This window comes from Nelumbo lutea, chromosome 3, assembly GCF_056320005.1.
Source record: "Nelumbo lutea isolate HS-2025 chromosome 3, American lotus-T2T, whole genome shotgun sequence".
NCBI lineage: Eukaryota > Viridiplantae > Streptophyta > Magnoliopsida > Proteales > Nelumbonaceae > Nelumbo > Nelumbo lutea.
Genome location: NC_142686.1, coordinates 112,382,363 through 112,396,960, shown reverse-complemented (window position 1 = coordinate 112,396,960; position 14,598 = coordinate 112,382,363). Strand labels below are relative to the sequence as shown.

Here is a 14,598-nt window from a genome sequence, read left to right as displayed (position 1 = left end):
ACATGGTTAGAGGCCCTGAATTAAATGATCCGTAAGTGACTAGGAGAGGAACAATAATAGGATGATTCATTAGAAAGATTGATGGTTGAAAATGCTGAGGAAATAGCTGAGGTTACTAGATGCCACATCCTTTCTTTTGTAAGAGCTCCAGAATTTTTATCCATTCCTGATGGAGCCGTACTCCCTGTATTTGCACCTTCAATTGTTGTCTGGAAAGCCTTATGTTGACTCTTCTTAGAACATGAACAATTCCCCTTTGTTGACCAGGTAAGGACACTCAGGAATAATACGCCCATGTTGCTTGCCATAGGTACGGAATTGATTCTTCCAATAGTGTGAGAAAACATGTCCATATTCCTTGTACTCATAACACTATACTCGGGACAAGTCCTTTTTGGGTTAAGATTTGTTTATCAAAAAGGTTGTCTCTGTTCCAGAATTAGATTTCAACCTCAAGGTTGATTGAGTAATGAGTCTAATTGTTCCCTGAGAAGCTCCCCCAAAATTGTGTCAAGTATGGAAGGAGTGCCTCTATTGAGATTGTTGGACCTTACAATCTCATATTTATGTCTCAGATGCGTTAGAAAATTCATGATCATCCTCCTATCAAAGTGTTCTTTCAGATTTTTGATGCAGAAAACAGAAATGGTTTCATCTATGTGAACTAATTCATATTCTTCCACTGTTTTAGCCCCTTGGAATTAGATTCATTAGGTTGTTTTATGGAACCATCCACAAATCCCCGTAGGTCATTTCCCTCAATATAGAACTGGAAATGGAATTTCCAGACGGCATAATTTGTTCCATTGAGGAAAGAAGATGTAAAAGGCATAAATCAGTCTTTACACTCTCCAATGTCTAGCGCCCAAGTGATTAGGGAGAGAATCACATCTCACGGGGCCAAGCACAATCAATAGAGTGTGGGCATTGTCGATGAGAGCACTGGTTATACGTGGCCGAGGGTTGACATCCCAGGGGATGTTCTTGGGCGCCCTGATGTGGTGGATGTGGAAGAGGTTGAGGAGCCCACGATCGAGGAGCGAGCTTAGGCTGAGTGTCGTGGTTTGATGTTGGGGTGTTACCCCCACTCTGACTTAGAAAACACTTTCGGCAAGGTGCAAGTTATTACGTTGGTTGAGAGGTACCACATTCCGGGGGACTATAGGGTTTGAGTCCCATGGGTGGGTGATTGGTCGTGGCTTGGTCCTGAAGGGGAGGTGTGCGTCCACAAGCATTACCTTTACTTTAGGCTGTGGTTTCCCTTGCACACCCTCATCCCCAAATCTTGAACCATTACAACCTCACCCTTTTCCAACTCACCCTCAATGTTATTAGGACGATTGTGGTCGTATTGATGATGGTCCATCTTCGAGAGGTGACTGTGACATTGAATATATTTTGGTGTTTTTTCGCATTGAGGAAGCACCCTGACGGAGAGGACTTGTTTTACTTCCAAGGCCGACAGGGAAGGTGGTGGACAACCTATTGTCTGTCCACAACTTGAAGAAGAATTTCTTCTTCATAGTTGCCTCAAGGACTATTCCTTTCGGTCTGGTTGGGGGAGAGCAGATACGTCGATTAAGAGGATTAAGCCACGTAGTAATGATGAGGAGGTCGTGATGATTAGCTTCTATTGGTTGGGACGATTCACGCCAGACCCTTGGGTAAGGAAGGTAAGGCCTTGGTGATGGTCAGCCTTTGTCTTTCCCCCCTCGGTATAGACGCTCCCATTGTCTTCTAGTTGTGAAGTTGTTTGAGTTTTGTTGGTGTCCTTCTAACTCGTTTTCTTCTCTTTTTCACCAAAATGGAGGTCGACAGGAAGGCAAAACCGTTGGCAGTGGCGTCTAAGAGATCCGTTGGGAAGGAACCTGTTGGGTCCATGCCTCAGCATCAGATAGAGGAGGGGGCTACAAGACAATGGGTCAAAGCTGAGGCAACTCGTAGAAAGACAAGTGCAGAAGCGCCCTACCGAAATGGCTCGAGACCCTCACTGCAGGTCGGACACACCAAGCAGAGCCCTAATCATCTCATCCGTGGGACAATGAGCCACTCACCGCTCATCGAACCTTTCCGCTGATGTTGAATGTCTAAGAGGGGGACTCCTTGTCGATTACAGGCCTCGACCGATAGCTAGTGGTCAACAATTTCCTCCCTAGGGACTACTAGTCCTGGACACAATATTCGATGGATTTTGTTCGTGACACGTTGTTAGACAAGGCCACTGAGGAATGTGTACACTATTTCGAGTATGTCGTGTTGTCGAGGTGTGCATATGATCTCTTTTGCTCGGTTGGCCTTTATGATAAGGTCAAGGTGTTGATTCAACAACTTTGGTGGGTGCAAGAGGAGATCAAGCGTCTAAAGCAACAAGCGGTTGAGGTGCAATCCGATCGGGAGGCGACTGAGGTCCAGGTGTGAGACGAGCAATAACATCGTAAGGTTGAGGCCTAAGTAGCTAGCAAGAAAGAGATCATGAAGGAGTTGAAGTCCTCCTTGGCTTCAATGGAGCTGCATCTTGAGGAGTTGGCCATGAAGGTAGTTGAAAAATACAAGACTTGAGAGGAACATGTGACGGAGCTAACATCCTTTGCCTTCCGGGCTTACTTGGAGGGTTTTGAGGACTGCAAGGCCCAGGTGATGAAGGACCTTCCTATATTCGACATTAGCCAATTGGATTTGTTTGTTGCTGAAGCTCGCCAGATAGTAGTGGGGACGAACGACAACCTTATCGTCGATGCTACTGCCATTGCCATTGCCTAGGCCACCGCTCAGACTAGAGGGGCTTCTAAATTTTTTTCCTTGTTTTCTTTTTTTGAGCCTGCATGCCCTTGATATTTGTAAATTTTTATTTTTCTTCTTTTATTTTTTTTTCTTTTTATAAGGGGTTGGCGCCTCGCCCATAAGAAGCCTTTTTTTTTGTAAAGACACTTGAGTGAATATAACTTGAGTTTCTTACCTTAGATGTTCTTCTTTACTTCTTTTCTTTTCTTCTTGTTGCTTTGTTCTAGGGGCCGATGCCTCCCCCCACAGAGGTATCTTTGTAAAGAAGGAAATCTATTGTAGGGGCATTCTGTAATAGAGTCCTTTAGGCCGATGCCGACACTGTGATTTGTCGTTCAGTTGGGGCCCATTTGGCACATCTTTCTGTACGGTCTTTCGATAGTGTACAAACCGGCAAGACCGATTTTTAGTCTATTCTCGTTTGTCTCACAGAAGATCTAGCCACCCAAAGTTGGAGCACTGAAAAGATGTGAGAATCCCATTTCATGCTGATTTCAAGAAGCTTTAAATGAAGCTTCTTGCATCTTTCACATTTCAATCTTACGCGAAAAGACGCATGTCTACGAAACGTGCTTTGGGCTACTCAGATCTTCATGCAAAAGCTCATTGCGTCTTTTGCATGTCAGAGCTACCAGAAGATCTTCCCAAAAAGACACGCCAAATGGGCCCTTAGTCTTGGGACTCTTTGCCTTAGTGAAAAAGAAGGAAGTCTATTGTGGTTAAGGTTGACTATGCTCAATGCGTCATCACACATGGGCTTTGTGGTTGAGGTCACAAGTGGTTGCCTTAGTGGAGAAGTATTGCTTGCTTATGGTGTCATTCATCGTGTTTTTTAATAAGTCATTTGCCGGAGTTGGCTCGTTAACCTCTAAAGACTCACTTCTTCTAAGGGTCTCCAATGACTTGGTCACAGAAAGTGAAAAGGCAGCTAGGCGTTTGACTCGCAAAGTGTTTATACCTTTGGGGGATGACTTATAGTCTGAGCGTATAACCTTGAGGAAGGTCATATGCTTTGGGCCAATGTCTGGTTCGAGCGCATAACCTTAAGGAAGTTTGTATGTTGCGGTTGGATGGTCCAGGGGTGATAGAAGCTAGAGGGAATGGGAATGTTTACACACAAAAAAAAGAGATCCAAGGTGAGAGGAACTTTTAACTTTTCATTCAGAATTTTTCACTAAGGTATTTACAACTCTGTTGATAATACATTCGGAGATTCTCAGAGTTCTAAGTGCGAGGCACCATTCTTCCACTCATGTGTTCTAGTCGAAAGGTGTCAGGTCTTACTGCTTCTTTGATTCTATATGACCCTTTCCAATTTGGGCTAAGCTTTCTAACGCCGGGCTCGGGACCATGACTTTTCTAAGGATGATGCCGCATTCCTTGAAGTGATGCTCTCTGAGTCGTGACTTATAATATCTTATAACTCTTTGTTGGTATGTCGTGACCCATATTTGGGCTTGTTCTTGGACACCTAGTAGGTCAAGGTTGTTCCTTAACTCATCATTATTCTTGGCTTCCTAGTAGGCCTCAGTTGGTATGTCGATCTCTGCTGGGATGACAACTTCCGTTCCATATGTTAGGTTGAAGGGGGTTTCACTTGTGGCAGTTTGATGTGTCCTTTCGTATGCCTAGATGATATTGTACAGTTCATCTGCCCAAAGCCCTTTGGCTATGTCTAATCTTGCCTTTAGTTCATCTAGGATTGTCCTATTGGTGACTTTGGTTAGCTCGATAGTTTGATGGTAGCCGACCACTTGATGCCATCGAACTATCGGTCCTTATTAGTGACAAGCATGTATGGGATGCCAAATCAACAGATAATAATCTTCTAGAAGAAGCTTTGGATCATTTTAGTTGTAATGGTCGCCAAGGCCTCAACTTCGACCCACTTAGTGACATAGTCTACTGTCACGACAAGGAATATCTTGTTTCTTGTGGACAAGGGAAAGGTCCAAGGAGGTCCAGACCCCACTTTGCAATGGGCCACGAGCTGCTGAGGGTCGTTGTAGGCCGATGGAGAGTGTTGTGATGCCTTCGGCATTGGCTACACTTCTATACCAACTCAACAACGTCCTTTTTGATAGTCGGCGAAAAGTATCATTGCCTAAGTGCTTTTTATTCCAGGGATCTGCCCTAGATGATTGTCGTAGATGCCTTCATGGATTTCTCTAAGCACATATTCGCCTTTGTCTTGGGGGAGGCAATTGAGATAGGGCAGGGTGAAGGATCTTTTGTACAAGTCACCTCAAGTATGGTGTATCATGTTGACTACTAACAGACTCTCTTTGCCTCATTCTTGTCTAATATTAAATGCTCATGTTGAAAGAGGTGGGAATGGGATCTATCCATCAAAGCTCAACTTGGACGGGACACACTTGCCTTTCTTCATGGCTAGGATGTGTCAATCTTTCGATGTGCATAGTGTGGTCGAGGGCCGACCCTGAGTTGTTGGGTAGTTTTGACAAGGCGTCGGCCCATGGAACCTGGTGCAGGGCAAAGTGTTGAAAGTGGCTGGTTACTTGGTTAGCTCTTGAACTTTGTTCAAGTACCTGGCAATATTTGGCTCTCTGGCTTCATACTCTATTCACTTGGTTCACAACCAATTGTGAGCTGATGAAGACGTTGATGCAATTGCTTCTGTGGTCTTTTGCGAGCTGGAGGTCGGCTAGTAGGTCTCGTACTCAGCTTCATTGTTGGAAATGGAGAAACCAAACCGCAATGCATACTCTACCTCGCTGCTATCTGGGGTGAGAAGTATGAGGCTGACTCTGCTTCCCTTTGTATTAGAGGATCCATCTGTGAACAAAGTCCATATTGGTGATTGTTCTTTCTCGTGGTTCGGGGCCTAGTTGTGATCGTGGTTGAAGGTTCATGCGACCAAGAATTCTTGCGCCTTTATAGCAGGTCTCGGCTGGTAGTGTTTGTGAAACTCTGACATCTCGATAGCCCTTTTAGTTAGTCGACTTGAGGTCTCATGCTTAGAGAGCATCGACTTGAGTGGTTGGTCGGTTTACAACGAGATATTGTGGGCTTAAAAGTAAGGCCTCAGCTTCATTTCCGAGATCACTAGTGCAAAGACTATTTTTTCTACTTCTGGATATCTAGTCTCGACCCCATGGAGCACCTTGCTGATGTAATATATTGTACTCTAAACCCCCTTGTCTTCTCAAATCAATATTGAGATGACGACCTCATCCCTAGTCAAGAGGTACACGAATAAAGTCTATCTCAGGAGGGGCCTTGTCAGCAAGGGTGGTGACACGAGGTAGGACTTTTAACTCTTTGAAGGCTTTTTAGCACTCTTTTGTCCATTAGGAATCCTTCAACTTCTTGATGGCTCGAAAGAGGGTATGCATTGGTCGATCAACTTGGACATGAATTGACTAAGGGTTATGATTCAACTGACGAGCCTCTGAGTTTCTTTCATCAACTGAGGTGGCTCCATGTCCAGTATGGCATGTATCTTCTCAGGATTGGCCTCTATTCCTCATTGGGTGACTACAAAACCCAAGAATTTTCCTAAGGTGACCCCAATGGCACACTTGGTGGGGTTCAGCTTCATGCTTTATTTTCTCAATACCACAAAAGTCTTGTCGAGGTCCAAGGTGTGTTGGTTAGCCCTAAGGCTCTCTTCCCAATCATGTCATCGACATAGGCTTTGACATTTCTTCCCAATTGATCCTTGAAGATCTTGTTCATCACCCTCTAATAGGTGGCCTTAGCGTTCTTCAGTTCAAAAGGCATCAGCATGTAGCAGTAGGTGTCATGCTTGGTAATGAATGAGGTTTTCTCCTTGTCGGCCGGGTTTATCTTTATCTGGTTGCAGCCGTAGAAGGCGTCCATGAAACTTAGTAGCTCATACCTTGTGGTGGCATTGACGAAGTTATCAATCATTGGTAAAGGAAAAGTGTCTTCATGGTAGGCCTTGTGGAGATCTATCAAGTCAATACAGATGCGCCATTTCCCATTAGCCTTCTTAACCATGACCATGTTAGATAGCCATTTAGGGAAGTGTACCTCTCTTATGAAGTCGGGGCCAAGTAGTTTGTCCACCTCCCCTCTGATGGGTTTCCAATGCCTCAATGCAAAGTTCATCTTTTTTGTCGAATCGGCCTATAGCTCGGGCTTGTCAATAATGACCGAAGGGTCAATTCCTAGCATATTAGCGGTGGACCAAGCAAACACGTCGATATTGGCTTTGAGGAAGATTACCGTACCATTTTCTAGGGCTCAGCCTCATCTTGGGTAACTGAGATGAGGTCCTCGGCCTGATGGTTCGTTCCTGAGGTTGAGTCCCTCTAGGGGTAGGGTTTCCTTGTTTTTGCCTTTTAGCATTGACATGTAGCCCTGTCTGGCAGTTTGCTTGTTCCCCCTAACCTCTCATACACCATGTTCCATGGGGAACTTCCTGGCGAGGTGGTACGATGAGACGACCACCTTGAGTGTGTGAATGGTTGGCCTCCCTATGATGGCATTGTAGAGGAAGCATATCTTCATTACCAAGAACTCACTCCTCCGAGTGATGTGTCAAGGTTTAGTCCCAACTGTGACCGGTAGGGTTATATTTCCTTGGAGCATGACATCTGCCACAAAAAATCCGACGAGTGGTACATCAATGGACTATAGTCGGTTTGGTGTTAGTCGCATCTTCTCGGACGTCTCATTGAACAGGATGTTGGTTGATGAACTATTGTTTATGAGGATCTTCTTCACCATGAAGTTGGTGATGGCCATTGACACCACCAACATGTCATCGTGGGGAACAAATACCCTTCATAAGTCGTCATTCGAGAAGGAAATGAGGTCCTCTGACCTCGGCTTTTTTGCTTCTTGTGATGCTCCCCCCATGGCCGAGCCTCCGGATATGACTTTGATGACTCCGGCCAAGGGGCGATGATTTCGGGGCTTGGCCTATGGCTACTTGGAGGATGACGTCGAGGCATTGCCTTCAACAAAGTCCTTTAAGTGCTCACGACAAATGAGGGACTCAATCTCATTCTTGAGATTGTAGCGGTCCTAAGTGTTGTAGTCAGTGTAGTGGCAGCACTTACAGTACTTCTTCAAGTATCCCCTTCTTGGGTTCCTCTTCAACTTGGTCATCCACTTCATGAATTCCTCCTTCCTTACTTGCATTAGTTTAAGCGTTTGGAGGATTTTAATGATGTGTACTTATTAAAGGAAAGGGTTGGTGACTTCTTGTCATTGGTCCCTTGGTTGGCCTCGGCTTTTGGTTCATGGAGGTGCTTATTAGCTTTGGCTTCTTTGACGGCGATGTACTTTTGAACTTTCTTCAAGAACTCGACTTTGGTATTGGCCGAAGTCTTGGAGATAGACCAGCTAACGGGTTCTGGCCAGAGGCCACTAATGGCTGCGCGCATAGAGACTGAGGGGTCTAGGTCCTTGACCTTGAGTACTTCTTGGTTTAACCTTTTCATATATAACCGAAGGCTCTCCCTGTGCTTCTGCTTTACAAACATCAGGGAGAATACGGTTTTTTAGCATTGTCGGCTACTCATGAAGTAGCCCAAGAAGAGGTCCGTGAACTATTCGCATGAGTCGATGGTGTGTGGAGAACCATCGGTGCGCTTCTCCCTTGAACGTGGCTTGAAAGGCCCAACACATGAGGATGTCGGACTCCCCGTGTAGGAGCATGAGGGCTTAGAAATTTGGCTGGAGGGGCTTGGAGAGAAGGGCATCTATGAACACCTCCATTCGATTGAATGAGGTAGGGTAACTGGTGGAGGCATCAAGTTGGCCCTCCTTTACCTGCTGATGTTGGTCTTGAAGAGCGCCAATTTGTGCTTGAATGTCTCTGCAGCGCTGGTTAATGTAGGGAATCGTTGCTTCGGAATGATCTAGTTTCTCTCGTATGTGGGACGGGCCAACTTTGTTCCCGAGTGCTTGGACGCTGACACATCCTGAGCCTTGCGAGCACGACGATCATTAAGGAGATCGCGGAGGTCGGAGACTGGTGGGGGGAGATGTGGCGTCGGCTTCCCACCCTCGGAGAGGGATGTGGTGACCTGAACGCCCACTGTCATCCTGATTGGTCACAGTGAGACAAGGCTGATAGTTGTGATTCTTGCGATCAACATGGGATCCTATGGGGTCGCCCCCTCGGTTCCCCAGGCAAGGGGTCTTGGAACGAGGTTTGGTAGACCGCCGACTGCTGCTATCGGAATCTTGGGGTGGATTCGAGTCGATTCGAGCCGAATAGTACAAGGCTCGAGCTCGGCTCGCCAAGGTAGTACAAGGCTCGAGCTTGGTTCGCCAAGGTAGTACAAGGCCCGAGCTCGAGCTCGGTTCGAGCTAGAACCTTGAGCTCGAGCTCGGTTTGAGAAAAAATGTTTTATAAAAATAAAAAATTATATATAAAAATAATTTTATTTGATATTTAAAAAATTAAGAATTATAATAATTAAGATTTATATTATTTTCTATAATTTTATTATCTATATATATATAGTTATATATATTCGAGCTTGGATAAAATCGAGTCGAACCGAGCTTTTCACGAGCTAAGCTTGAGTAGTTTGTGAAGAGCTTGGCTCATGGCCACCCCTATCGGAATCTGAGGGGTCGGCCCCTTCTGGTTCCCCCAAGCTTTGGCTTAGTAGGTATGGGCGGATCGCCCTCTGCATTGTCCATGGCTTCCGATGGAACGACTACCCTGTGGGTGGCTTCTTGCCAGACGCCCTATGTTGTCTAATTGTTGGGCCATGTTGTCTAGCCTACTTAGGACCAGCTCAAACTGATCGATTATGACTAAGTTTTGAACGTCAGGGACATGGTCTTGCTTCTTAGCCATTTTAGGGGCGTTAATCGATTAAATTATATTAGTTTTTTTCTTGAGGGAAAGTTTTGAAGATGTTCCCATAGGCGACGCCAATTGTTGTTGCCGAATGTGGAACTGAGGGCAACAATATAATTTATAGCATCCGAGGTCAACTGGTCCAACCTATTGAGAGAAAGATGTCAAAGGTCCCGGGAGTTATCCTATGGGCGGAGACTCCGATGGCCAAGTTAGCCAAGAGCTGTGAGGGGTCAGACCAAGCAAGAATGTGGACTTAGAGCTTAAGTTCGAGTGTGTGTTTACCTCAATGTGGGAGCCCCTTTTTATAATTGGAATTGCTTGAGAGGAGGAGTTTGGAGCAAGTGGTGTCGGTTGGTAGTGGTTGGTGATGGGTGGTTAGGATACGTCTGACCGACGCCATGTGTTATGGTCTGCGGGATAGCTGTGATGCATTCGACCAATGCCACGTGCCAAGATCTATGGGTCGGCCGAATACCACTATATCAGTGCCCAATAATAATGAAGCTAGGGTCGGGGCTTTGGAGTCACATGTAAAGTGAACCAATACGTCAGGATGTCCTATCTTGTCACTTTACTTTTCTCGGTTGATTAAGCGTCCAATGCTAACCAATAAACTATTTAAGCTCGGTTTGGAAGAGTATAAATACAAAAATATACAGTGTTAAATACATACAAAATAATATAAAAAACAAGATTTTGCACTCTACATATTTGCATTTACATTCCTTCCAAACTTAGCGTTATATAGCGTCCTTCACACAATCACACCAACATCACATAAATTTGTAGCCATGCATTGGAAACATTTTCTCACAGAAATTTGTAGCCACCAAACTACCTCGAAGCAAATTGAAATTTGTGGATTTAATATGGCTTTAAAACAGTTTGATTTTGTTTGTTTTTTTTTTTTTATATATTCGTTTAACATTTTAGATATTGCTATTGTTTATTTCAGTTTTTAACTTGTAATTTGATGTCCAAGAAGCTATTTTTGTTTGAAAAAGTGTAAATGTAATTTGTATAATGATAATAGGTGGCACTTGTTAATATTTCAATTTAATATTTAAATTATATTTATTATTTATGTAACTATACATATTATTTGGGCTTTTTAATTGAGTTAAATATGAAAAGGCCCAAATCATAATAGAAATTGGACTAGACCATGTTAGAACTGATTTGGCCCAAATCATATTAATAAGTATACATATTAAAACGGTTTGATTTGGCTTAAAAAATTTTCAGACTATAATTTATTTGGTTCTGTTTTAAATCTTTTTCAAATTGGACCGTGAAAATCGGTGCGAGGAATGCTCTCTGAAGAGAAAATCGGAATTCGCTCAGCAGCCGCCCCTCTAGAGAGATGACCCCAATTATTCCCATTCCATGTCTATCCGTTGTCAAACACAAACCCCTGCCACGTAACTAGTGACATTTGGACAACTTTTAAATTGATAGAACGAAGGAACCATTAACTGATTCGATCTCGTATGTATCAGGCTGACGTGGCTAACGAATGTCCAAGTCAAAGAGTGGAGTCCAAATGTTTGAGATCCCTTCCTTATTTTTTCCCTGGTTCAATTTGTTTTTTCTTTCGGGAACTGGGGTCCACGAAACCCTACTAATATAATATCCAATTCGTCTTCAGATTTTTTCTCCAGAGACCGAATTGAAGATTGGCACGATCCCCCCCCCTTTCCTTAGTAAATAATGAAGGGAAACCCAAACTTCCATGTGCCGACGTGGTTTCTGCCTTTCTGGTTTCATTATCGCGGCCGCTGTTTCTGGTTCCTTATTATCCTCTGGCGAATGCTCAATTACTAAAATATCCTCCATTATCAATTCAAACTACAAAATTGACGTGACCTGCACGAATAACCTTGTCCTAGGATGGCCGTATTTGTAATTTCATAAAGACACATGGATCATTTTCAATTGAATTCCGAAGTAGATAAACCTTGTTAATGGGTCCCACAATATTAAAACCGCCGAGAGAAACTGAAACCAGATTCTGCCTACCCAGTACCCATCCCATCTCTCACTATAAGAACCACTCGGACTTGCGAGCTTTGGAGGGTTCTTACTTCTTACTTCTTACTACGCAGTTGCCCGGTTTCGGCGAGATTTCCGGTTTTCCGACGAAGGTAAGCGTGTGCGGCGTGCCGTTTCAATGACTGACGCTGAAGCAAAGGAGCGCAGGATCCTGGTGGCGGTGGACGAAGGGGAGGAAAGCATGTACGCGCTATCCTGGTGTCTGAAGAACTTAATATGCGAAAGTTCCAAAGATACCCTTATCCTGCTCTATGTAAAGCCTCCCCGTGTCGTCTACACTGCTTTAGACGGAACAGGTAGGAGGGGGTACTCGGAAGGTATTTAATATTTGTTTTGCCCCTTACATTTGAAGATAGAATGCCGAAATCCGAATGCGGTGGTATTTGATTCCTTTTTTTTGTAGGGTATATGTTTTCCTCGGATATAATTACGACCATGGAGAAATACAGTAACGACGTTGCCGGTTGTGTCATAGAGAAGGCCAAGACGCTGTGCAGAGATCTTCAAAATGTAGGTCATTATTTCGTTTGTTTGTGGATAAAATGGTCTTTTTGTACTTCAACCCTTTGATTTTTATTTAATTCTTGATTAATTAAAAGTAATAACAGTTGTAGGCTGTGTATAGGTTAAAGTGGAGACAAAGGTGGAGCATGGAGATCCAAGGGATGTGATATGCGATATGACTGGGAAGCTCGGTGCCGATATGCTGGTCATGGGAAGCCATGGCTACGGTCTGATTAAAAGGTAAGTTTCTTCTTAGTCAGAAGTCAGAACTGTAATCTCAAATTGGAAAATGACATAAGTGCCCCTGACCCCGTCGCTTCACAAATTGAAGAATTTGTTTGATTTTAATTGCCATTTTAATTAAGGGTAGTTTGTTCCTTGAAGTGATTTGATTTCTCTTAAAAAAAAGAGAAGAAATGATTTGATTTGAGGGCACTATATATATCTATATGATGACAATGTACCAGATTGTTATCAATATCTTGAATTACTTTTCTATTTTTTAATTCCACCTCAATTCTCCCAAAATCTTTTTTTCTTCTTTTTTTAATTTGCCACTTCTGCAGGGCATTTCTTGGGAGTGTCAGTAATCACTGCGCGCAGAATGCGAGTTGTCCTGTTTTGATTGTAAAAAGGCCCAAACCAACGGCTGGAAGCAATTGATCAGACGGTTCACCTTTGTTTTCCTCTTGGGTGGTCTTTTTTTGTCTTTTTTCCTTTTTTTTTTTCTTTATCTCCTAGAAAAATGTAAGCAAAATTCGTGTTTATTGGTATGGTGTATTTAAGATGTATATGATTGCTGTAGTTGAAGTGTTGAAGACAATTTTGCGAACAGTTATAATAACTGGACCACATACAGATATTTCCAAAACGTAACCATTAGCTTAGCTGAGAGTCCGAGACTTGAGGGTTGCGTGTTTCTAAAAAATTGTAGGACGCAAGAAGGATTTGAGTTATATGAGACAATTTTACGTCCTAAGTCCTATTCATATCTCTGCTTTTGTGCATAGTTTTCTACTTCTGCTGATGCGGTAACTTGGTGAGTGGTGGTCTCTCTCGTTAGCGTTAATGCCTTGGTGGGATGTTGATACCTGGTTCATGCGTCGCTATTTGCACAACACAACAACTGAGAAAGCTGTTTATGGGTCCCATGCAGGCCACGTTCACGATTCAAAGTTCTCCAGTTCTCCCGAAGAGTGTATTATCCCTGGGTCAGGGGCCAGTCCAAGGGTGACATCTGACATGCCAGTAGTTTTGGCTCCATCTACCTACTTTCAAGTTTAAATTGACTAGGTCCTGTTTGGCATACCAAACATTAGGTCCTGTTTGGCGTCAATTCTAAAATTTCTCATTCTCAAAATCATTTCAAAAACAAAAAAAAAAAAAAGGTTTTGAGAATTTTCATCAAGAGATCATCTAGTTCATATTTCTCAGAATTGGAATTATGTTTGGTATCATCATGTTTCCCCAGATCAATTATCTAGATGAATAATACATAAAACCAAGTCATACATCACCATGTGTTGGAGACGTGTATCAAATATAACACTGGATAATGCAACACTTTTTTAATACCTATTATAGGAATCAATAATTCAAAACATGGAAAATGATATGCTCTAGTGTAAACATTTGGTCATGGATATCATGTAAGGCATGCAACAGAAGAGGCTCAATTATCTTTAACATGCAAGGCATGAACTGACTATTATATCCCTACATTTCCCTAAATTGATAGTAGATCTTTATGCTGAGAATATCAACTGCCCTGCCTTTCATATTGTTCTTAAACAGTGTGTTGCTAACTTGTTTGCACAATGAACCTCACTTATGTGATGCTATATCAATTCAGAATAATGTAGATCTTTATTTTGAGGTTAGCTTCCAGTGTATGGTGATCTCCAAATTGTTCTCCCTTGCCTTTCATTGTAAGGTAGTATAGGATAGTTTGTAATTTATGCTTTGTTATAGGGTAGTATAGGGTCCTTTATCTTTCGATATAAATTAAATGACCTGATTTTTTTGGTCTGTAGATATAAATAGCCCCATTTGAAAACCAATTTTTGCCAAAATAGTTCAGAGTGGACCATGAGTCCATGACTAAATTTAATATCTAGAATTGTGTGACAGAAAAAATTTCATGACAGTGTGGTTGAACATCAACCAACTACCATACAACCCTAATGTTCAATTTTTGGTAGGATGTTGAACTCCTTGACCATGCGGTTGATTTGCCTACGACCCTCATCCCCCAAACCCACATGACTGTAAGCAGACGGAATCCCTACAAATGTTATGTCATTGGGTCTTACATTAGCAAGTTCCATCTGTTTGAATGTTGTTAATACATCATTGCCATAACCATTCATGGATAGTCCACATAATATAGCATTCCAAGAACATACATTCCTATGTTGAATGCTATTAAAGACTTTAAGGGCTATGTC

General features: G+C 43.0%; 1 protein-coding gene across 2 annotated transcripts; it reads left to right on the top strand.

The window, feature by feature from the left end:
• The first annotated feature begins 11,494 nt into the window (after nt 1-11,494).
• On the top strand, nt 11,495-13,022 carry LOC148867695 (universal stress protein A-like protein). Of its 2 annotated transcripts, none has more exons than XM_088975558.1 (4): nt 11,495-11,943; nt 12,051-12,157; nt 12,273-12,391; nt 12,718-13,022. In XM_088975558.1, the coding sequence occupies exons 1-4, from the start codon at nt 11,766-11,768 to the stop codon at nt 12,812-12,814; spliced, it is 501 nt and encodes a 166-aa protein (XP_088831684.1). In that variant the 5' UTR covers nt 11,495-11,765; the 3' UTR covers nt 12,815-13,022. The 2 variants fall into 2 exon arrangements, with proteins under 2 accessions (XP_088831684.1, XP_088831683.1); XM_088975557.1 differs by having other exon boundaries at nt 11,629-11,964.
• The last annotated feature ends 1,576 nt before the right edge of the window (nt 13,023-14,598 follow it).